Raw genomic sequence first — 23,378 nt, 5'->3', positions numbered from 1 at the left:
TATAGTATTTCTTTATTTCGAGTTGACATTAATTTTCATCTGGATGAAACTATGTAGTATTTGGTTCTACTGAACAGTCGGTCATTGGCATTTTTTTTTACATATTACATGTGTATATATAACATATATATAGCCTAGCTGGCCGAGTGGTCTAGGGCGCTGGACTTTGTGCAGGCGGTGTTGCCATAGATGTCAAAGCGGCACGAGTTCGAGTCCCGCGGAGGGAATGACCAAAAATTTGCATCGCAAATTTGACAGTTCTAACATTGTTGGGAATTTACATCAAAAGACGAGCTTATAATAAATAGAAAATCATCCTTTATGAAAATTTAATATTGTGCAGTATTCCATATAACAGAATAAAGGTACAACAATTAAGAATTTTGTATAAAATTTTGCAAGTTAATCACAACATGAATGTAGAACAAATACTGAAGGATTTCATTGTTCACAACCTGAAAACAGGAAATTACTAAATGTAGATGTACACTTGAATGTCAATAGATCAATGTACTCTGAAAGTTTCTTTTTATTAGAAAAGGTTTCCCAAAATATCTTGCATAATTATATGTTCAAATTTGAAACAGTGGCATCAAGCAAAAATACACATTTTACGCCTACAAGGAACCAAAATAACCTTCAAGTGTACATTATCTTTTCTATTAATATCATAATTATGGACACCAGAACTTCTTTATAATACTTATGTTATCAAATTCTTTAACAAAAATTTCCCTTGAGCACAGCATTAAACAACCACAGCCAGTTAAACTCTGTTCATTTCAGGCAAGTGTAGATACAATGTTAGTTTTTGACACATTAAACATAGGTATTTACAGTTCATTTTGGACACAACAATTCATTTAAACACAATATTGCTTAATATTTTGAAACTCAATTTAAGTATAAAGGTCTCCTTCAGTGTACATTCATGGATTATTTGTACCTAATCCTCTCAAAAATAGTAAATGTTAGGGTTAATTTGGTCTTAAAGCACTTGTATTGAGGCTGGGATTTTCACTTGGAATTCAATAAAAAAAAAAATTCAAAACCAAAAATAATTTTAAAAAATTCAAATTTGGGGTGTGGTCCCCTTCAGCCCCATGTAACTCGAATACCATAAGAAATATCTGAAATCTACTGATTTAAATACATTAACAGATTTTAATGAGGAATCTAATAAAAAAAATCAAAATCAGACCAGAAATGAATAAGCTATGGTCAAGAAATCAGAAAAAAATACTTGTTACTGGCCCCTCTAACCTGGCTCAAAATCAATCCCAGTCCTCCTTTTGTGATATGGCACCTCGAAATACGATTTCAAAAAGATTCATTCACTAATAGTAAAGTTATTTGCCTGGACATCATGAAAATGCATGTTTCTGGCCTCTCTTTTTTGCCCCTAATTTCTGATAAGACTTTACCCCAAAAATCAATCCAAATCTGACAATTGTGGAACAATATCACAGACATTCCTACACTTTTTATTGGATTTGTATAGTTAAATTCCATGAAATGCTTGTTTTAGGCCCCTAGTTCTAAAATGGTTGTGGGGCCATAACCCCCAAAATCATTACCAACCTTTCTTTTGTGGTTTGAAACCTTGTTATAAAATTTTATATGATCAACCAACTAATACTCAAGTTAGTGCACAAAAACTAAATGTATACAAACAGTAATGACGACACAGATGAGGACAATGACAGTGCCATACCAATATACTACCACAATTTTTGTGGTCACATGAAAAGAGTGAAAAGGATTCTACAGAGCTGTAATATATGAGACCATGTAACTCCTATTGCCAAACCTGGAGCTGCAATATGAGACACCATATCACTCATATCATTACAATATCCTTCACTAAGTAAGAGTCAAGAAAAAATGATGGTGTAAGTGCCATTAGCATAAATAGAAGAACATATAATCTCTCAAGGGTTGAATTATAATAAAAACAGTACTGATACACAACAATAAGAATTACATGGTTCACATAGGTGCAAATATTATAACGACATACATATTATTTTCCAAAGTTAAAATAGTCTATTAATGCTGTATCTTGTAATAATAAAACTACTGGAATTTTCCTCAAGTTTGTAATGTGAAAAATGTTCAATAGATGACTTTCACATCCACTTCCGTTCTGGAAAGTTTTTTTTTTAATTTGTAACAAAGTCAACTAAGGTCAACAGGTGTAAGAACAAAGTCACTGCAATGGAAGGCGAGGGAACAGATACTTGATCACTACAGAGAATTATTAAATGATACATTAATCATAGAAGTATTTAAGATATTTTAATGTTCTGAGTCACCTAACTATAACTGTTCTTCAAATCTGATATCCTTTCTTTTCTGGTATGAAACCATAAACCAGTATCCACCAGATTTGATGTAAATGACAAACATGAAAGTAATCTATAGTTTCAACATTTGACTTGAAATAGGTAATAACAGAAACTAGAAATCAAAATAGGTAAAATAGTAACTATTCAAATAGGAACAAGAAATAAATCAAGCACTCCATTAAAGTAATGGTCTAAAAAGAATCTAGAATTATCAAAATGTAGCCCTTAGGAGCCTGATGGCTCACCATGTCAAAACTACATACTGATGTAAAGTGGAACAGACAACTTTGATACAGAGTTTCAGAACTTAAGATATCTGAATTAAAATATTGTTATTCTAATAGTTTCTGTTGTTCTACATTGTTTAGCACTCTCACATCATTTATCTACAGAATATGGATCATGTGTTTTGAGTCAGAGTACAGTCCTGTTATGTTTAGAGGACACAAAACTACAAAAAAAAACACCAACAAATTAATCTAATTGGAAAAAAAAACAGGACAACATAAACTAAAATTAGGAATCATCATATAAATCTGTGTAATGTTGAAGTATTTAAGTTGTTCTAGATTTCCTTCTATTAATTTGTTTTTAAGATATAATTTTGGAAAATTATCAATTTAAGATACATGAAACATTGATGAGTGCCAAATAAACTGGCATGGCTACGATGAGGTAATTACCTAAAACAGAAACAAACTTTTATCACAATGAAGAGTTGTAACAAATAACTTCAACACAGGAAGAATAAAAGAATCAAGGAAAAACTCATGAATTGTGGTTATGTACTTCAATATTATGCTATTAGTGTAAATAAACAAAAGATAACAAGTGTAAATATAAAACATTAACTAAATCACCATAACTATAAATAAACATTGAGTAGAAATGTCACTGAATGCTGCTGTAAACAATCAACTTGTTCAGTCTGTGTTCGATGTTAAAATGTACAGTATAAATGTATAATAAAACACACAGATTCATTGCAAGAAAAACAAAATTAAGTTTGGTTTATAATAAATATCAGCCAGATAAAAAACACCATATACCATACATTTAATATTAGTTAGAGACTATACTAACACAAAGGGCTTCATTTCAGCATCGAATTTATCATTTTTTAAAATAGTTTTAGTATTACATACTAATAAAACATGTATAAGGTTGATACTGTGGAGTACGTATAAAAGAAGAAAATACTATGTACCAAGGTTCTGACATTGTTGTCGTAATATCAATAATTTCCATTATTTACTTTAAGTAGATGTGACTTAACAAATATGTAAAAAAAGCAAATGAGTGGAGAGCGGAATACTGTATCCCAAATTACCACATATCATATATCAAAGAAGAGCATATTTAAGTATTCACAAATGAGATTGTTGAAATTAAAGCAACACAATCTCATAAAAATGAACTATAGGTAGAGTGCAATAAATAAAATCTCACAGAAACGAACTATAGGTAGAGTGCAATAAATACATTCTCATATTGCACTAATGCAAATTTGATCTGACACAGGCTATATTGCCAAGGAAGTGCAATCTTACATTCTACCCAGCACAATTTTTCTTACTATTCACACAGTAAACCTATAGTACTGTAAACTTGTTAATTTTTGCACTTGCTTTTTTCCCAATAAACGTAATCATAGTAGTCGTTTTATGTAGATATAATTAAACACTTCTTTGTATGAAAAGTAATTTTTTGGGATACAATCTTTCACACCATATATTCACTATGAAAATAGTGAATATTATTTCAATGAGAAAAATACTACATTCAAATTTCTTACTAAACAATCAAGTATGAATAAATTTATCAAATAATGAGGAGAGTTAATAATTCACTGTTGTAAGGAATGTATTGTGAACACAAATTTGAGATTACCGACTCGAACAAAAGTTACAGTGTAACTAGTTTTAAGACTCCAACAGAACATGCCAGCGGCATACTTGATCTCCTTTGTTTTCCCTCATATCTGTCCAATGTGATAGCTCTTCTTCTCCACTACTGTTCAGTCCTGAAAGAAGACTTTTCATATTTAAACTTCATATCAGTCATATAATGGTTTTGAAAATATAATAATAATACCCTTTAAAAAGCCCCTTTCTTCTTATTATCATGTTTTATTTGTATTTTATTCATATTTAGTTCTATTTTCACCTTTTTAATAAGGCTACTTTAAATTGCATAAGAGTAAGCTTAAAGGTGTTTCAATTCAAAATTACATGTGACTTGATACCCTCTGTAGAATCCATTAAAATCAGACCAAGAGACCTCAATCTTACCCTCTGTCGAATCCATTAAAGTCAGACCAAAAGACCTCAATCCTACCCTCTGTAGAATCCATTACAGTCAGACAAAGAGACCTCAATTTTACCCTCTGTAGAATCCATTAAAGTCAGACCAAGAGACCTCAATCCTACCCTCTGTAGAATCCATTAAAGTCAGACCAAGAGACCTCAATTCTACCCTCTGTAGAATCCATTAAAGTCAGACCAAGAGACCTCAATCCTACCCTCTGTAGAATCCATTAAAGTCAGACCAAGAGACCTCAATCCTACCCTCTGTAGAATCCATTAAAGTCAGACCAAGAGACCTCAATCCTACCCTCTGTAGAATCCATTAAAGTCAGAACCAAGAGACCTCAATTCTACCCTCTGTAAAATCCATTAAAGTCAGACCAAGAGACCTCAATTCTACCCTCTGTAAAATCCATTAAAGTCAGACCAAGAGACCTCAATCCTACCCTCTGTAGAATCCATTAAAGTCAGACCAAGAGACCTCAATCCTACCCTCTGTAGAATCCATTAAGTCAGACCAAGAGACCTCAATTCTACCCTCTGTAGAATCCATTAAAGTCAGACCAAGAGACCTCAATCCTAATCAATCAATAATCTGTTATCACACAGATTTGACTAGCCTGTTGCACATGGACACTGTTAATCAAAAGTTGATAGTCACATTGTTACTAATTTCAAAAATTTTGAACAATATAAAACCATTTGACACCAACAAAGTGGACAGATTCCTCAGGTACAGTTGATTGTATGGAACTGTGTAATGAAGTGATGATTCAATAATGTAAAATTCAATAGACTATGACTTATTTAGAAAACTTAACATTCAAATCTTAATATGGATGCCAACACCGTAAAAGTAATACTTTAGTCTCACCTTCCACATCCTTTGTCTCAGGTGAGACAAAAACTTGAAGGAAGACAATTTGCAATAACAAATCAGTATGTGTATATGAAGTGAACTAAACTATGGAAAGACTATGACAAAATTGTCATTTCATACAAACAAGTTATATCATAGTAGCAGTGAAACACCATTCTGCTGTAGTGCCATTAATCAGTATGTAATTAAACAAACCTAAGGAGAACCATCCAATCATCTCTTTTTTCTTCATACTTCGTTTATTATATACAGATACCATTAATGTGACCTCAGCTAACTGAAATAGAGCCACCTGGAACATGAATGTCTCCTTAAACAGTGGATTAGGTTGTCCTCTCCGTATTGAAGTCTTACTCCTGGTTATCTCCTGACCAGTCGGAGACATCAGTGTCAACTTTACATAGGTATCTGGTAATCAACAGAAATAATATACAACAATAGTAACATACAGAGTAAGTTGATGAAATTTTCAAATGAAATAACACAAACCTTTTTTCCCATAATTTATACTTTACACATGACGGAACAAAATCTCTTCAAGCTTTCATTTAAATTTTGAAATGATAAACAGTGGATAAAGATCAGGATAAATGGACACAATTTTATCACTGTAATGAGTTTCAATTTCAGTAAAACAATGGAATTTTATATCCTGGATCTTTGTGCAATGTTTTGATCCTGCTATTGAAATCATGAAATTTGTGAAAAAATTTGTAAATTTAAAATAGTCACAAACAAATAAGTCAGAAACCAAAATTATTCTTACAGATAATATACATATTAAATCCACAATCAAGAAAATAATCATGATTTAAAATACAATATCTTAATTCTTTGAAATTTTGTATTAAAAAAAAAACAACAACAAAAACAATAAAAAAGCCCACACATTTTTATTAAATGACTGTACTGCCATTGTCAAAGAGGACAGCATGAGGTTCAGTGTAATTTTTCTGGAATTTAATTCATGGGGATATTGGGCCATGGCCCATTATTTGTTATCAAAAAAGTTTTACTAAATATACTAATTGTTTCAAGTTAGACCTTTTACATCAAGATTTCTTTAAGTTACCATTTCCATTTATAGAACATAACAGAACATGTGTATAAAGTTGTTTAGATCTTCAATATCATGTCTTACTGAACTAAATAACAAAAGCATTTTACCTGGAGCTCTATTCATAGCCATGTTCCTAAAGTTACTTCCTTTGATCACTTCTACAGTAAGACGACCAGTTGTGCCATTGTACCCTAAACCTAGGAGAAGTTCTGGCATGCCTCCATGCTGCATTGACTGGGTGGATGAAGCACTGTCACTCCTTGACAAGCTGGAAACATCAAACTGAGAGTCTCCACCCTGAAATAGGCAAAATAGATTAAATCAGTGGCAGTTGATTAACCACAGTTACCAAATCAATCCAGTCATCTCAGTACTATTACCTTTTATAGTAATGAAGTCAGCTGAGACAGTAGAAAGTTATATACAATATGAGATGTCCCTGAACATTACTTCACCTTCCTATCCATCTAAAGATTTGTTTTTTATGTTTAGTCTTCAGCAATATTTCTAAATTTCATTTTAATCAATGAAGTACAGTACTCCTCAGTTTAAATTGTGATAACTGTAGTCATTAAAGTGAAGAAACCTTAGTATTTGTGAAAAATGTATACCATGCCACTTCTTGGAAAAAATGTGACTAGTAATAAAAACTAGAGCCTGATTTACTCACCTGTTCAAGAAAAGTCTTTTTGGTGGAAAGGCAATAACTAATATAATTCAATTTGGATCCTATGATACTCATTTCATTAGTTCAAAGTTTCTTTTTATCTATTTTAGTTTTTAAGCTAATATACAGGCATAAACAATTCTTTGCATTTTAAAGGCAATGACTCTATGAAGTTATCATCTTCCATACACAAGGACTATTATAGGTTTTGTATTGAGGATCATAACATTAACTGAAAGTTTCTATCTGTCATGATTCTTTTAAAGTGATAATCTAAAACCACAAAAAGAGTAATTTTGCCCTATTATGGGCAATAACTCTAATAAAGAGTCTTCATACAAAATGAACCATATGAGAACTTCTGTAGACCTTGACATCAGGATCATTTCACCAACTTGAAGTTTCTTTTTATAATGGTTATTTAGTTAAAACAACAATAAAAAACATCACAAAAAAAAACACAAAAATTATGATTTTTGCCTTCCCAGGGCAATAACTGTAATTAGGAGTCATCATACAGCTTGAATCCTAGTTGGACATTTATAAGATGACTCCTAAGGATCATTTTAAGTAGTAGTCTTTGTAAGAGTCATGCAAAGTCTGTAAAATGTGGTACACCCCTAAAAAACTACACATATTTATTTTTGTTATTAAGTTGCTTTATATGTCTATATGAAAAAATGTATAATAATTATTCATTCCAATCTTTCTGCTCTTAGGAGATAATCCACAATGAACATCCAACAGTTTCTATTACATTTTAGTGTCATTTACAGAGTTATCTCCCTTTATTTTGAATTCTTCAGTAAATTCTATATAATTTTTATCTCCTAAGGGCATGGGTTATACGAAAAACCACATGTTAATTTCTGTTAACTATAAAACTTTAAACAAAATATCAAAAATAAAAATAAGTAGGTTTTCCAACCATGTACCCCCTTGTTCTTTATTCAAAAACTGCAGCATTGCTTGATAACAGAAAAAAAATTCCCATCTCAGTTTTGGGCAAGTGACTCTAAGGAACATTAATACCAAAACTGGTTCCAATTGGTCAGGAAGTTTCAGAAAAGAAGATTTTTTAAATATTTTAACATTTATATGGAAACCAAGTGGTCGTTAGGGCCATGTGGATATTAGATTGTTTCTATCTAGCATTTAAAAACATTTCTTTGATCAAAAATCAAAATTCACTTTGTTTCCCAAACCAAACAATTTCCCCACTCTTAACCTTTTTTGTGTATTTTCATTTATTTAGAAATATATCTTAGAAATACTTGAACTACCTAACATTCATCTTAGTATTCATAGGGTAAGTGTGACATAATAATTATAAGGTTGGCCTATTAATGCAATATGTACACAATCCCTTCCCTTTGCAGAAGATTAAATGACTGGTTGATCATAACAAGCTGTATCGTGAACAATTGTAATGGACCCCCTCAAACAGGAAGTTTGTGTTGAGTATCCCACAATATGGCAGACTTAAAGAAAGCTTTAGGAAAAATATCAAGATGCTGTGATGAGTAGTTACAGGGAGAGGGGATTTTTTTTTACATATAAACCCCCTGTCAGAAGTCTTATTGAATAGTGATAAAACCATATAACAGGCAGGTGCATGTTTTGTATTTTACAAAGTTCTAAAACCATTAAATAATTAAATGTGTCTTAGTTTAACTAAGCTGATCTCACTCAAGTTAAAGCCTGGATGAACTCATGACACCCAACAAAATAAGACTCTGTAAATTGACAGGGGTCTATAATTCTCTGATGTACCAAGTTTGACAAAAGCCACTGAAGGATGTTGATTCTAAAATGCTTCAAAAGATATATGAACTTAGACTGTAGTGTATATATATATCATTTCAAATCTTCCTTTCATAATATATATACAGTCGAACCTCATTGTGTTGAACTCGAATTAGTCGAAATCTCAGATAACTCGAACTAATTACAAAGTCCCAGCAAAACTCCCCTTACTCCAATACAATTTTACCTCGGATGACTCGAACTCGGATGAATCGAACTCGGATGAATCGAAACCTCAGATAACTCGAGGTAATCAATCAGTCCCCTCGATAGGACTTCGAGGTTAATTAACCCTGATGTCTCAAATTGAACTAATTAGTCGGAAAACTGATTGCTTTATTACAAACCATGATCGAAGTGTGTTTTAACAACAATTAGCATGGCTTTTAAAATTACTTCGTTGACACTCTTTATGGTTTGATTTGTTTATTTAATCAATTTAAAATTGTGTGTGTTGTTAAAAGAAATGAATTGTATTAATAACACGTCGGAATTTACACTACGAATTTTAGGATATTTTGATACTTTGAAAAAAAATTTTAAAAATACAGATGAATTGTAATGGTATCTATTTAATGAAACATCAAACGGGTGATAGTAAGGATATTTCAACAACTACATTTGTTTCGCTAGTGAATCTGAAATTTTATCGTAATATTGTAGAGCACATGGTTTGACGATACTCTAGATTGTGAATCAAACAAAGCAGCATGTTATGAACTATGACATTTTTGATATAGAAAAAATAAAAAGGAAATTTCACTATAACACTCGGTGCCATTCAGTATTTCAAACATGATATACAACATACAAAAAAAAATCTTCCAATATGAAATGTATGACATTACGAAGTACCATGTAAAGTGAAGTACATGTACATGTACAAGCATAACAAATGATGTAAATACAGAAACAATCATGGCCCATACTACTAGTATTTCCGGTCTATCCTCGACCTCAGATTACTTGGACCTCAGATAACTTGAAATTTTTTGCATGGTCCCTTCGACTTCGACTTAACGAGGTTCGACTGTGTATATATATATATAATATATAATATATAATATATATATATATATAATAATAAATAATATATATATATATGTTCGAGCTCGAGTCCCGTGGAGGGAACGACCAAAAATTTGCATCACAAATTTGACAGTTCTGGCATTGTTGGGAATTTTTCAGTATCAATTTGATCCGATGGAGCAGTGTAGCGAATAGAGTTTTCACTTTCTGATATATATATATATATATCTCTATGAGAACTTACACCAAGGTTACTCCTAGGTTCTAGAATGATGAAATGAGTGGAAGCATTTTCAAGATTCAGAGAAGCAAATCCAATGATACTCTCTCCAATCATTCTTTCTCTTCTCATTCTCTCTACACCATATAATCGAATACGTATGCCCATGCTGTGAACCTCTTCTGCAAAACACAAAACCAGAAACTCTAAAAAATAATCAACCATATCATACTGATACATGTAAAACATAACTTTCATATAAATTAAGCAATATATTCAAGATAATTGAGTAATGCCAATTTGGGCCTGCTTGTAATCACCTCAGAGGTGTAACTCTAAACAAATGGTACAAGTATGGACAAAACATTTGATACAACTCTAAATTTTGATGAAATGTTGAACAAGATTCTATTCATAATTAAAAATGGTCAATAAATTTAATAAAGAGCAACATTGAGTGCAGCAGGTCTATTTTAGCATTTTTAGTTTTTGACACACAAGTTCTGTGCCACAGGGCCGATTATCAGCCCAAAGTAATGCTTCTTTCAGTGCCAGAGGTCAGATGCATTGGCCAGTCAAAAACTTGTTGTTTTCTTGGCGTCACAGTAGCAAGGCCTTTGTGACAACGAAACATTATATTGAGAGGCAAAAGGGGAGGGTCAATAAAAGAAAGTTTTGGTAGTTCACCAGTCATTTTATCAATCAATTACCGCTTATACATATTTTTAATTTACTCGGCTGGATGACTGGCAAGCCTAACGTCAACAAGTTTTTCCCTCATGCTGTTACATGTACTTGTTATCACAACAACTAAAACATTTACGGTAACAAATTACCTTATGAATTACTTACATACCCTTTAGTGCTAGACAAGAAGTTACATGAATTCAATAAACAGTGCACTTGTATTCATTTAAAGATATGAGCCTTCGCTAACATGAATCTCATTTTACCAATTAATTGTTTGTCTTTTAAGACTGCAATTAAGCCGTTATTTGATTTATATCAGTTGCTAGAAACAAATGTTTGATTTTTTATTTTTGTCCTGTTTTTCTATTTTCACATTTTCTACAAAACAAGGCCACGCATCTGGTCCTATTCCCTTAATCCCCCCCCCCAAAAAAAAAGCTGTAGGCGTTGTTTTGCTCTAGGCATGCAAAACTTTACAGGAAGCTGATATTGGAGATCGACCAAAATCACTAACAACATATGCCCCATCTTAATTCTTTATAAAGCCACGACAAATTTTAAACCAAACCCATCCATTGGAAGCTGAGATAATCAGACAGAATGAAGGACAGACAAGGTGGTTTCAATCTCGCTGAGTGAGGGTTTAAGGTGATAAAATAAATAAAAAGTAAAACCAATGAATACACTAATATGGAGGCAAATATCTTGAATTTTCAACTTATTATCTTGAATTTTTTTTTTTTATTAAAAAAAGAGTGGCCGATATATAGCTTCCATACACAGATCATAATTTACTTCACACTTCACATAAGTGGATAAGATAAACAACGTAAATTCTCTTTGCTTAAGTTTTGTAACCGTGGTACATTCATTTTTATCAAACTTAACCGCAAAAACAAAAGAGTGAAGTGTTTGCCAAAAAATAAGGCACAGTTAGTATTGTCTTTGTCCATATATTAAATGGATGGAAATTTAATCAACTGTAAGATAATGTGAATTTTAAAATCTGTCAAAAGCTTTCTTAGCTATACCCCCCTCCCCCCCCCCCAAAAAAAAATATGGTGTGATGGGTAAGAGTCCTACCGTAGGACTCGCCATGCATGAATCATGTCTGCCTTCCTATGTTTTGCTTGCGCTTGTCCTCTTATACTGCATTGTATGTGAATGTATATGTACAATGCAGTAAAATTGTGACCAAGTATGGCCTGCATATTTTGAAGCTCATAGGTGAAACTCCTCCTAAACCATTCATTGAATGGAAAGACAATGGAATGCAAACTAAATAATATATCTTTAAATGTATCGATGAATAGCATTTTCCATGAAATCATCTTTGTCTGATAGTACTTACTGCCCTTTTTATGTTATTTTTTATGAAAAAAAATTTTACATGTACAATATAAGTTAAAAGCCTACTACGACTGTAGTTACAATATCCTAAGGAACATTCACAAGGACAACAATGACATTGGACGCCAAGTGATGGCAATAGCTCACATGGCCCTTTGGGCTAGGTGAGCTAATAAAAATTGGATATTTTTTCTGCATGGTCCAATTTTGTACCCTTTTTTACTCCAAAATAGTTAAGGATAAGTCTACCCTGTAAAAACTATTATAATAGAATTTCAAAAGAAACATATTTACATCTAAATAAATGGATCAACAATCAACTTCAATTCTAATGAAAACACCAATTTTTTTCCCCTTTAACCCCCTTATTTTCAAATTACATGGGGCAAAAATCTTAAAAAAATAAAGTGCCCTTTGCCATGTCCCAATGTTTGATATCTTAAAAAATTTCAAAAGGATTGGATGAGTTTTACTCAAGTAATTGTAAATAAAAGAAAGTTAACCGACCTCAATGAAAATGACGGAAAACTATGACGATGATGGCAGAAATAGGGTGATACCATTATACAATCAAAACTTTTTTTGTGGTAGGATAAAAATTTGCAATTAAACATAAAAAAAGGCAATTTATATCAATAGAGTGTCAGCAACTTCCTCTACACCAAAACTAAGAATGGCTAAAAATATATTCTGTCAGAAGTGAAGAAATTTGTCGACACAGAAGTAGATTACTGAGCTATTGCAGAAGCCCTGTTTTGTCTAAAATATGTCATGGAGCGCCATCTATCATTGGCAAAGCCTAAAATCATATTAGAACGTTCAAGAAAATTCTTATTTCTTATTCCTTTGTAACCCATAACTCCTAACAGAAGGCTCTCAAAGAGCCTGAATAACTCACCTTGTAAACTAAGTATGTAAAGGTCTCATGATTTGTTACCTTGTTTGTTAAAAAATTGCTGAATAAATAAAAAACTGCTGTCTGATCCCTATGTTCTATTTTTTAGTAACGGCAGCCATGTTTTTCTACCAATCAAAAATCGAACATACACTTTGAGCAGGATATCCTAAGGAACAATCATGCTAAGTTTCATCTAAATTCATTCAGTAGTTCAGAGGAGATGTTTGAAAAAATGTTAAAGATAAGGACGACCAGGTGAGCTAAATAACCCTTAAATGCATCAAAATATTCATTTGTGGTATAGGACCTAGTAGTACAATTTCATTTGAGAGGTCATTCACTTTTACTGACTGGAACCCCAGTCAATACAAGCCTGACTTTGATGGTATGAAACTTTGTGATACAATATCACAGAGATCCACACAAATATATAGGATTTATAAATGCTTGCCTCTGACCCCTTTTTCACCCATAATCCTAAATAGTAAATGTTATAACCCACAAATAAATTAAAATGTCCCTGTGGTGGTATGGTACAATATAATAGATATTCTACATGTATTGTTTAAAAACGATAATTATGTTTGTTATTGGTCCTTTTCATTCCCTAAATCTGACACAGTTCAGTTCATAACCACCAAATTCAATCACAACCTGACTTCTGTGTTACTGAATATTGTAATACAATATCATATAGGTCCATACACTTGAGCTATACAATTAATTTTAAAAAGTTCTAGTTTTTGTAAAATATAAAAATCAACCAACTAATATTCAAATTATCCAGTGAAAGCAAGCTGTCAATGGACGACAACAATAGCATGGATGACAACAGCTCCATACCATTATTTGATCAAAATATTTTTGTTTCAGTAATTCAGAAAAAATTAAGTACTGGTATTGTGATTGCATTACAGTTGAATATTTTGCAAATAAAATCTAGTACCATATATAAGGTACATTACAGTATTTTTAAAATTTCATGCTCATAGAACTCTACTTCCTGCCTGTAAAATCTAGATTATGTTCTAAACATATAAATTAACCTGATATGTATGTATACCTGGTGGTATCTTATTGAATATGAAACTCTCCTGAAATACAGGGTTGTGACCAGATTTGACTTTAGTTTTATATCTCTGCTTTTTATTTGGGAGCAAGAGAATCCTGACTTGTGAATGGCTGGCACCTCCTCTGTCTACACTTGGTATCTCCTGAGCTTGATGTACAGTTATTGCCATTTTTCCACGATTCATATTGTAGGAAAATGTCATTTCTATACTTCCACATTTTGATATTAATGGAGGCTCTTTTTGCAGATCACTTACATCAAACAGGTGCTCCTAAAACAAGAAAACAGAATCTTTGTAAAATACAAATATTCATTACATTAACTGTATATGCCAAGAAAACTCATCATAACTACTGAAGAAAATTATTGAAGTTCCCTTAAAGGTAAAATCTCTGGAGTTCAGCCAAGCACCAAAATCAATTCAAGTTCCATTGTCAGAATGATGATGAATTTTATTAAAACACATTTGTATAAACATTAAGTGCTTTATTAATTGGACCTTTTGCCAAAATTCATAATCAAAACACCAGCTATTACTAACATGGTCAAGTCATAAATCAACAACTCAATATGTTCTTATACTATACAAAAATATCCTTGATCACAAAAACATTTTATGGCTGTAAGACAGTCCATTAATAATGTACAACCTTGATTGTACTGTGGTCTAAGATTACAGTAACAGTTCTATAAACAAAACTACTTACAACAGATGTTTCCTCCATAGTACGGCATTCTTATAGAATACTGACATATCTCTAAATGTTAATCAATATCATTCTAAAGCATACTTGATTATCTAGTGACTCATACTACATGTAGTGCCAATGGATACCATTTAATTAATCTTGGTCAAAAGGTTACAAATAAATTCTTCAAATTAATTTGAAATGATTAGAAATTGAATTATAAGGAGTTCGTAACATTAGATAGATGATTTTCTTCAACCTAAATCACATTTTTTTTAATTATTAAAAAGGGACTTAAATTTTACTTTATTTTATAACATATTTAAACTTTTTTAACCAGCAAGCAATACTTTACCTAAATTTTGCAGACTGAAATTTTCTAGATGATAAACCTCAAAGCCCATGATCATCAGAAATGTTATAGAATGATTAATAGTTCAACCTAGTAATATGCTTAAGAATGTAATTGTTTTAGTAATAAATTAAGAAGTTCAGTGGATGGTTCAGTTTCAATTCAGGTTCAATTATAATTTGAAGTAAATAATGAAATTCAGCCTTATTTCAGAAATGAATCTATTCCTGTTGTCTCTAACAGTTAAAACAGGCATTGCTGGACATAGAAGTGTAACACAATAATGGTTTATCACCACTCATCACTGGTGACCTCAACATTATTGAGTGATGTCTGAAATGCAACAAGTAGATTAATACCATAATGGATGCAGGTGAAGATTATGCTGAAGAAACAAGAACCAGAGACTAATTGTTAGATTGGGTGTGTGTCCTAACCTAACACACTGCATGAATGATTGAATATAATCAGTGTTCAAATACCAAGAAGAAAATAAATGTCTCTCCCACTTTCATGAGAAATATGTTGTTGTACAAAGCCTCTAACAACATTGTTTGTACATTTCTACCAATGCTTAGGAAAAGGAATCAACAAAAGTATGGGTAATCCTACATACAAATATGGTACTTTTAACAGGGATGAAATCCTAGTTCATCACAAGACCTTCTTTCCCTTGTTTCTGATAAGTCTACAAACTGATTGGATCTTCACTGGAATGAAAAGTTGTTTCATTGGCATTATTTCTGAAGTTAACTATTGACAAAATCCCTAAAACAAATTTCTCAATTTAAAGTCCTTCCATTATTAATGTATTGCAGCACTTCCCATTTTTTCTATACTGGTATTATCAATAGAAATATTTATGAATCTAAATTTTAACAACTTCTGTATAGAAGTAGTCTGATTGGAACCATTGGGCTGTTCAAAACATGAAATATGTTTTCATATGACTCATAACAAAGATAGGGTGTCAGGACATGCTGGAAATGGTATTTAAGTACTGAATGTTTTAAAATATCCAAACATATCATTTAACAAAACAAAACTGAGTGTAAACTTATAAATACTACATACAAATGTAACTAAACTTTTACAAAATACAGTACTCATAAAAAAATATCTCATTGCTCACTAACTTGATACCCTCCTTCCCCACTCTGATAACATGCACATTTTGACCACCATATTGATTTGGATCAAAATCTAAAATAAGAGTGCACAATGGGAAAATGTAATAAAGATTCTGAGAAAGTTTCATTCAATTCCATTCAGTGGTAGAGGAGAAGTAACAGATAAGGGATTGGATTGATTGATTGATTGTTGGGGTTTAACGCCTGAACAGCATTATTTCAGCTATATTCAGGCGATGAACATGAAATGGATGATAAAATGAACATGAAATGAATATGAAATGAAATATAGGATGGGATACAAGGATAATGGGGTGGACAAATTTTGATTGCCACTGTAAATAAGGAGAAGTGGGTAGGGTTGGACAATTTAGCCTCCTGTGGCGGAGCCCTATGGTACCTACTCCGGGAGAATACCACAGAAGGGTTCTTTTCTTTAACGTTCGAGGAACATGGCTTCTTTCCCAACATGGTGCATCACTATGGTTTGTGATCATGTTTTCCCTATTATGGCCTGACGACCCCAGCATGTAACATGCCAGCGTTACCCTATTCCACCACCTGGGGGACACAACCCAGTTGCTCTGTTGGCAGAGTACCCTAGCCCCCGGCCAGGGTTCTGAGCACTATTTAGTTGCCTTTTACGACCAGCTTAGTGCTGCTGTGGGCCTATTCTTTTGACACCTTTTGGACCTGCACAGGGTGATATGTCCCACATGTCACTATATTCTCAAATGACAAAGTTCATGTTTAGCGCTATGTAAAACCTATAAACTGATTCCAGTCAAAATCTGAAACAGGAGGTGTACAATAAGAACATGTAATAAGAACATGTGGAAGTTTCATTCAGATCCATTCAGTGGTATAGGAGATATGTGATTGGTCCCCCTTTGTCCCTATAGTCACAAATGTTGAAGTCCATGTTTTGCTATGTGACACTCCCAAACTGATTCCGACCATAACCTGAAATAGGAGGTGCACAATGGGAACATGTAAGTAATTAAGATTCTGTAATAGTTTCATTCACTTCTATTTAGTGGTATAGGAGGAGTAACAGATAAAAGATGACCCCCCTCCCACTGTTTAACAGAAGGAAGGAAGAAAGGACAAACAGACACCCCTAAGAGTATCACTATATACCTGGGGTATAAAAAAATAAAGTTAATCTATATTCTAACAACTATATTATTTTGGTTGGCCCACAAGAATGAAATCACAATACTTGTAAATTTTAGGCTGTATGGCTCACCTAGATTTAATCTGTAAAGCAGCTCAATGAGCCACCTGAATGGCATCCAAAATTAATTGTGGAGAGAGATAATTTTAATCTATTCAGGAATGATAAGAATTTTGACATGCCTTTTCCAAGTTTGCAATGAAAAATGTACATTTTTGACTTCATTTTCAAGATATATATGTCCATAGTTTTGTTCATACTTTTAACAGTTTTTTTTAAATTACATGTTTTTTTAATAGCAGTATTATTTAAAAAAAAAAAAAAGACAGTTGAAGATAAGTGCATTATCTTTTCATTATATATTCCTATTATAATTCCAGACACAATGTTAACAAGTACATGTACTATCTTTAAAAAGATAGCGGATGCTTATTCTCCTTTAATTATACCCAAATCTGATTCAGATTTTATCTGGTGAACTGTGTGATCACTGTTCTATGTTTCCTATTTTAATTCTTTTATTGGTTCTACAAGTAAAATATTTCCAAATATTCGATTTATAAAAGGTTATTCAATTTATAAAAATGACTGAAAATATTCGAGACACCAATCCCCCAATGGAGCCTTGAATTACACAGTTGCTATAATATTTGTCCAATGAATGCATGGTTGTAAGTTACATGGGTTAGGTTGCCATAGTTACGCATCATGGATGACATGTGATGTCAAAGCAACTCAATACTGACTGTGTTGGAATAACGATTATTTTAGTGTTTTTTATGAATAAATTTGCATGTACAAATAAAATGATCAGCATTATGCAGCTTAGTGCCACCACTGAGGTCAACCTTGAACAGTTGAGACAAATACGGACATAACATTCAAACTTGATACAGTTCTTATTTGTTACAGTTGTAATGTTTGTCTAAAGCTACTGATGTTAAGACAATGCAACTGCAGTCATTTGAAGAATTTATACAGGTTGCCTTGAAACAATAAACTGAAACGAATGTAGCTAACATGAACACCTAACATTTCTAATATTTGTAGATAAAGACCAGCCTTTCAGTCAGTTTTTTTTTTTCAGGTCAATAAGACACCAACATTTTCATTTCAAATTTAATCCTAACCCTTCTTCTTGATAAAAGTAGAATGCTCACACCCACTTCATAATGTAAATTATCTGATCCTTGCTAAGCCCTTTTTGAGGCAATCTGATTAAAATCAGCTGTTTATTTGGCTTCAATAGCCACACTAGTGGCATAGTATGTAGTAATCGGAGCCAAACAAACAGCTGATCACGTTTGTATGTACTTATTTGGATAATAAATCATATGGTGATTACTAGAATCTCTAATGAGGGCAAATTGTATAAGGTACAAAAAATGTATGCACACAACTCATGTACCAAACAGCTGGTAAAAGTTATGTTGATTTGAAAATGAATCTAATGATACAAGCTGTGATTTGCATCTGAAGAGAGAAAAAAATGGAAAATTTTACTCTCTTCCAAATAATGGCACTTATTTTATTTTGAAGCAAGTGCTTTCATATTTTTATGTATTCAGCTTTTTAAATCACTGATGCTCTCTGTGAAATAGAGACATACTGTCAGACTCATTATTACTGTGATATTGATTATGAATACTCAGCAAATAATCTGCCCTTGCTACATAATCATATTCCTCTAAAACAATGATGGTCACCTACAAGCTATAACCTAAAAATAAATCATTTTACACTGAAATGGTCTTAAAGATTTACATATTTTTTTGGGGAAAAAAATTGAAATGAATACTGAAAAAAAAGAACTACCGATATAACTTCGACATGTAAAATAAGTTTTTTGGAAGTGAAAAAGCATTATTGAACACATTTATTCCTATACATTAGCATTCAAACAATTCTAAGAGTTCATGGAACCCTGATGTCTTATCTGATGTTTTCTGTGAGGAAAACAAAAGTAAAGATGAAACAAAACATAGATGATAGAATGCTAGTATATTTTAGACTTACATCATTGTCTTGTGAAGCAATGTCCTGCAATTCTGCATTAAAATCACTGCCTGATAATGAAAGTGTTGGTTCATTCTGGTAAGCTGCATTGTCAAATATCAACTGGGATTCTGTACGACCTACATCAAGAGCATTTTTGGTTTGATTTTCTTTTGAAACATCAGCCTCTGCATCACTGACACTGTAGGAGTCAACAGGTCTTTCCCTTAAAGAATCAGGTGTGCTAATCACAGTTCCTGTGGAAACACATGTAGTTCATTCATTTCAACTTAGATAATTGGCTAATCAAGTTCATGGTTTACCAGTATAAATATCTAATTACTTCATTTAAAGGCAACAACTAAAACAACAAGAGACTCCCAGGAGCCTGAATAGTGTTGAATTTTGCCTTTCAAAGGCAATAAATTAAACAAGAAGTTGTCCAACAATTTTGACTCAAGAAGTCTTTGGTAGGACTTATCACAAGATCTTTTCAACAATTGAAAGTTTCTTTTAATCTATCATAGTTTTCAAGATATTGACTGAAAACTATTAAAAAAAAGTCATTTTTCCCCCTTCAAGAGTAATAACTCTTACAAGGAGTCTGAAGACTTTTGTAGTCCTAATAATATGGATCATTTCAGCTATTGAAAGAATTTGGATAAACCTAATGGTTTTGGAGATATATGTGAAAAACTACTGTCTGACTCCTATGTTCTATTTTTAGTAACAGTGGCCATGTTTTTGACGAATCAAAAATCAAAAATCCCACATCAGTTCTATGCAGGATACTCTAAGGAACATTCAAACCAAGTCTGGTTTCAATTGGTCAAGTAGTGTCAGAGGAGAAGAGTTTTGAAAGAAATAACATTAAAAATAGCAAAAATCGTTGAAAAAGGGCAATAACTCCAACATGGCTTAGCAAATTAAAACCAAAATTTGACCAGAGATAGATCTCATCATGCTGAACACTTTTAACCATGTCAGAATTCAGCTAAACTTAAAGGTTTAGGAGATATATTTGAAAAATTACTGTCTGACCCCTATGTTCTATTTTTAGTAACGGCAGCCATGTTTTTCGACAAATTAAAAATCCCCACAACAGCTCTATGCAGGATACCCCAAGGAACATTCATACCAAGTTTGGTTCTAATTAGTCAAGTAGTTTCAGAGGAGAAGAGTTTTGTATAATTGTTAATGACGACGACGGACAACGACGATGGACGACAACGACAGACGACGACAACGGACGCCAAGTGATGGCAATAGCTCACATGGCCTTTGGCCTGGTAAGCTAAAAATCAAACTGCATTACAATACTTTTTTTCTACATTAGATAGAGAATTGTCCCTCAGGTTTTTAAACTGACCTCTGTCTGTTTCTGTCTTGCTTTCTTTAGTACTTCTAATACTATGACAAGTAGAAGAACGTTTTATTTTATGTGCTTGTTTAAATTTGTTCTGCATCTCATCATCACTATCACTAGATGTGTCATCATGATATGCAAAAGCACTCCCTGCAAAATAAAAAAAACAGCATAAAATTTGAAGTATACTTATTACACATATTATCCATTTTTCTTTTTCATTTAGTCCAATTTTGTTTGATGTTTGTTTGTTTGTTTGTTGGGGTTTAACGTCCGAGCAGCAATATTTCAGCTATATTCAGACAATGAACATGAAATGGATGATAAAATGAACATGAAATGATAACAAAAAAGAATGGGTCACAAGGACAACAGGGTCAACAAATTTTGATTGCCACTAGAAAAAGGGGGGATGGGTAAGGTCGGGCAATTTAGCCTCCTATGGTTCCTACTCCTATCGAATACCACAGCAGGGTTCTTTAACGTGCGAGGAACGTGGCATCTTTCCCAACACGGTGCACCACTATGGTTTGCGGTCAGGTTTTCCGTATTATAGCCTGACAACCCCAGCATGTAACATGCCAGGGGTACCCCATTCCACCACCTGGGGCACACATCCCAGTTGCTCTGTGGGCAGAGCGCCTAACCCTCGGCTAGGTTTCTGTGCACTATTTAGTGGCCTTTTACGACAAGCTTAGCGCTGCTGCAGGCCTATTCTTTTAAACACCTGGACCTGCACGGGGAATTTTGTTTGAAAATGACATTGAAAAGTAATGTACCAAAATACCAAATGAATATTTGAAAGCATATACTAAATAAATAAATCAATGGATCAGAACGATAAGGTTCATAACCCCCCACCAAATCAATCGCAATCTTTTTTAAGTGGTATGGAACTTTCTGGTTCAATATCATAGAAACATTCTCTTTTACTCAAGTTACTGTCAAGAGACAAAATGGAATCATGCCTGACATTAAGCTTTTTTTACAACTTATGTCTAATTAAAAAGAGACATAACTACAACCTCATCCCACAAAATGAATCCTAGCTTGACTTATGTGGTACAGTTTCAGAGAGAGCCCCACATTTATATTAAAGTTATTGTGTAGACACAAGTTCTGTTGTACAAATAAAATCAGAAAATAAGTCATCCAAAATCATTCAGTGCTTTAGAATTCTACCTTCCGGTCACCTAGGACAAGTGTAATTTTGGTGTGGGAAAGTAGTATATTATACTCTACTTTCCCTTTGGTAAGTAGAAAACTCAATGAACTTTCTACAGATTTTACACAAATAATTTCATAGAGGGTTGACTTTGATAATTAGGACCCAATGCCTCTCGTAGTCGTTCAATGAAACATGATCATATGGTAAGTGGATGAATTGTCTTATAGATGTTCATTCATTCACCATAGGTTAAATAAATGAGATAAAGGCTATTTCATGTTTTCTCAAAGACAAGTGTCAGCAAAGTCAAGATGATGGCCATAGCTCATTGGTTTCTACTTTAAATTAAAAATATATCCACCAAATTGCACTTTCATAATTGTACAGTATAAAAATTCAGAAAAAAATGAAAGGAAGTGTCTTCCTCACAAGAAATAAAATCCATCCAAAAGTTACAAAATGCATTGCAGAACACACTTTTTACATATGAAGACAGATTCTTTTTACCTGCTTTAGGTTGAATATATAGCAAAAGATGCAACAATTTAAAAAAAGCACATGTATTGATAAAAATAAATGAAATTATGTACATAGGACAATTGACACATTGAAAGTGAACCAAATACAAACTACTCACTCTGAAATAATTATCATAGTGATTACACCATACTTAATTATGTGTCTCCTTTGCTAACATGGTTATTAGGGTTCAAAATATCAATACTTCAGTGCAATGTACTCAGCTTTGTAGAAGATATTGTATGGACTGTTGAAAATCATAGAGGTTTTAAAGTCCCTAAGGCACAATGCTATTGATTATGTTATCACAAGTCATGACAGTGTTTAATCTAAATTATGCCCAATGTATATTGTAGGTCTCAAGTTTTTACAGAAGCCATGACCAATTATACCCAAGAGAATTTCTTCCCCCAGATAAAACATTTAGGAAAATAACACATGTATTTCACTCTCACTAACACTCATAGGTCATGTTTCCTGAAATACAATGTTAACCCAAATTTGAACATAAACATCAAAAGCTCTCCAATTGATAAGTAAAATTAATATAATGTTCAGAACAAAATACTTTTTCCACGAAAGACAAGAAATAAGAACCATTGAATACTTGCTGTGAATGTATTAAACAATAGATTATTACCCAAGATCTTACCATT

General features: G+C 32.6%; 1 protein-coding gene across 1 annotated transcript in view; it reads right to left on the bottom strand.

The window, feature by feature from the left end:
- Positions 1-315: 315 nt before the first annotated feature.
- LOC148623591 (synaptotagmin-14-like) overlaps positions 316-23,378 on the bottom strand; it is a 32,747-nt gene continuing 9,684 nt past the window's right edge. Inside the window, exons 3-9 of the mRNA XM_088565512.1 lie at positions 21,039-21,185; positions 19,691-19,926; positions 14,318-14,597; positions 10,341-10,498; positions 6,702-6,891; positions 5,730-5,942; positions 316-4,371 (exon numbers count right to left, since the gene is read on the bottom strand). Of these exons, the coding sequence (XP_088421638.1) occupies positions 4,271-4,371; positions 5,730-5,942; positions 6,702-6,891; positions 10,341-10,498; positions 14,318-14,597; positions 19,691-19,926; positions 21,039-21,185 (1,325 nt within the window). The 3' untranslated portion in view covers positions 316-4,270. The remainder of the gene's footprint in view (positions 4,372-5,729; positions 5,943-6,701; positions 6,892-10,340; positions 10,499-14,317; positions 14,598-19,690; positions 19,927-21,038; positions 21,186-23,378) is intronic.

The sequence above is a fragment of the Perna viridis genome, chromosome 2 (assembly GCF_037379345.1).
Source record: "Perna viridis isolate PV_CMFRI_1.1 ecotype Kerala chromosome 2, ASM3737934v1, whole genome shotgun sequence".
NCBI lineage: Eukaryota > Metazoa > Mollusca > Bivalvia > Mytilida > Mytilidae > Perna > Perna viridis.
This window is presented reverse-complemented; position numbering and strand designations above follow the sequence as displayed.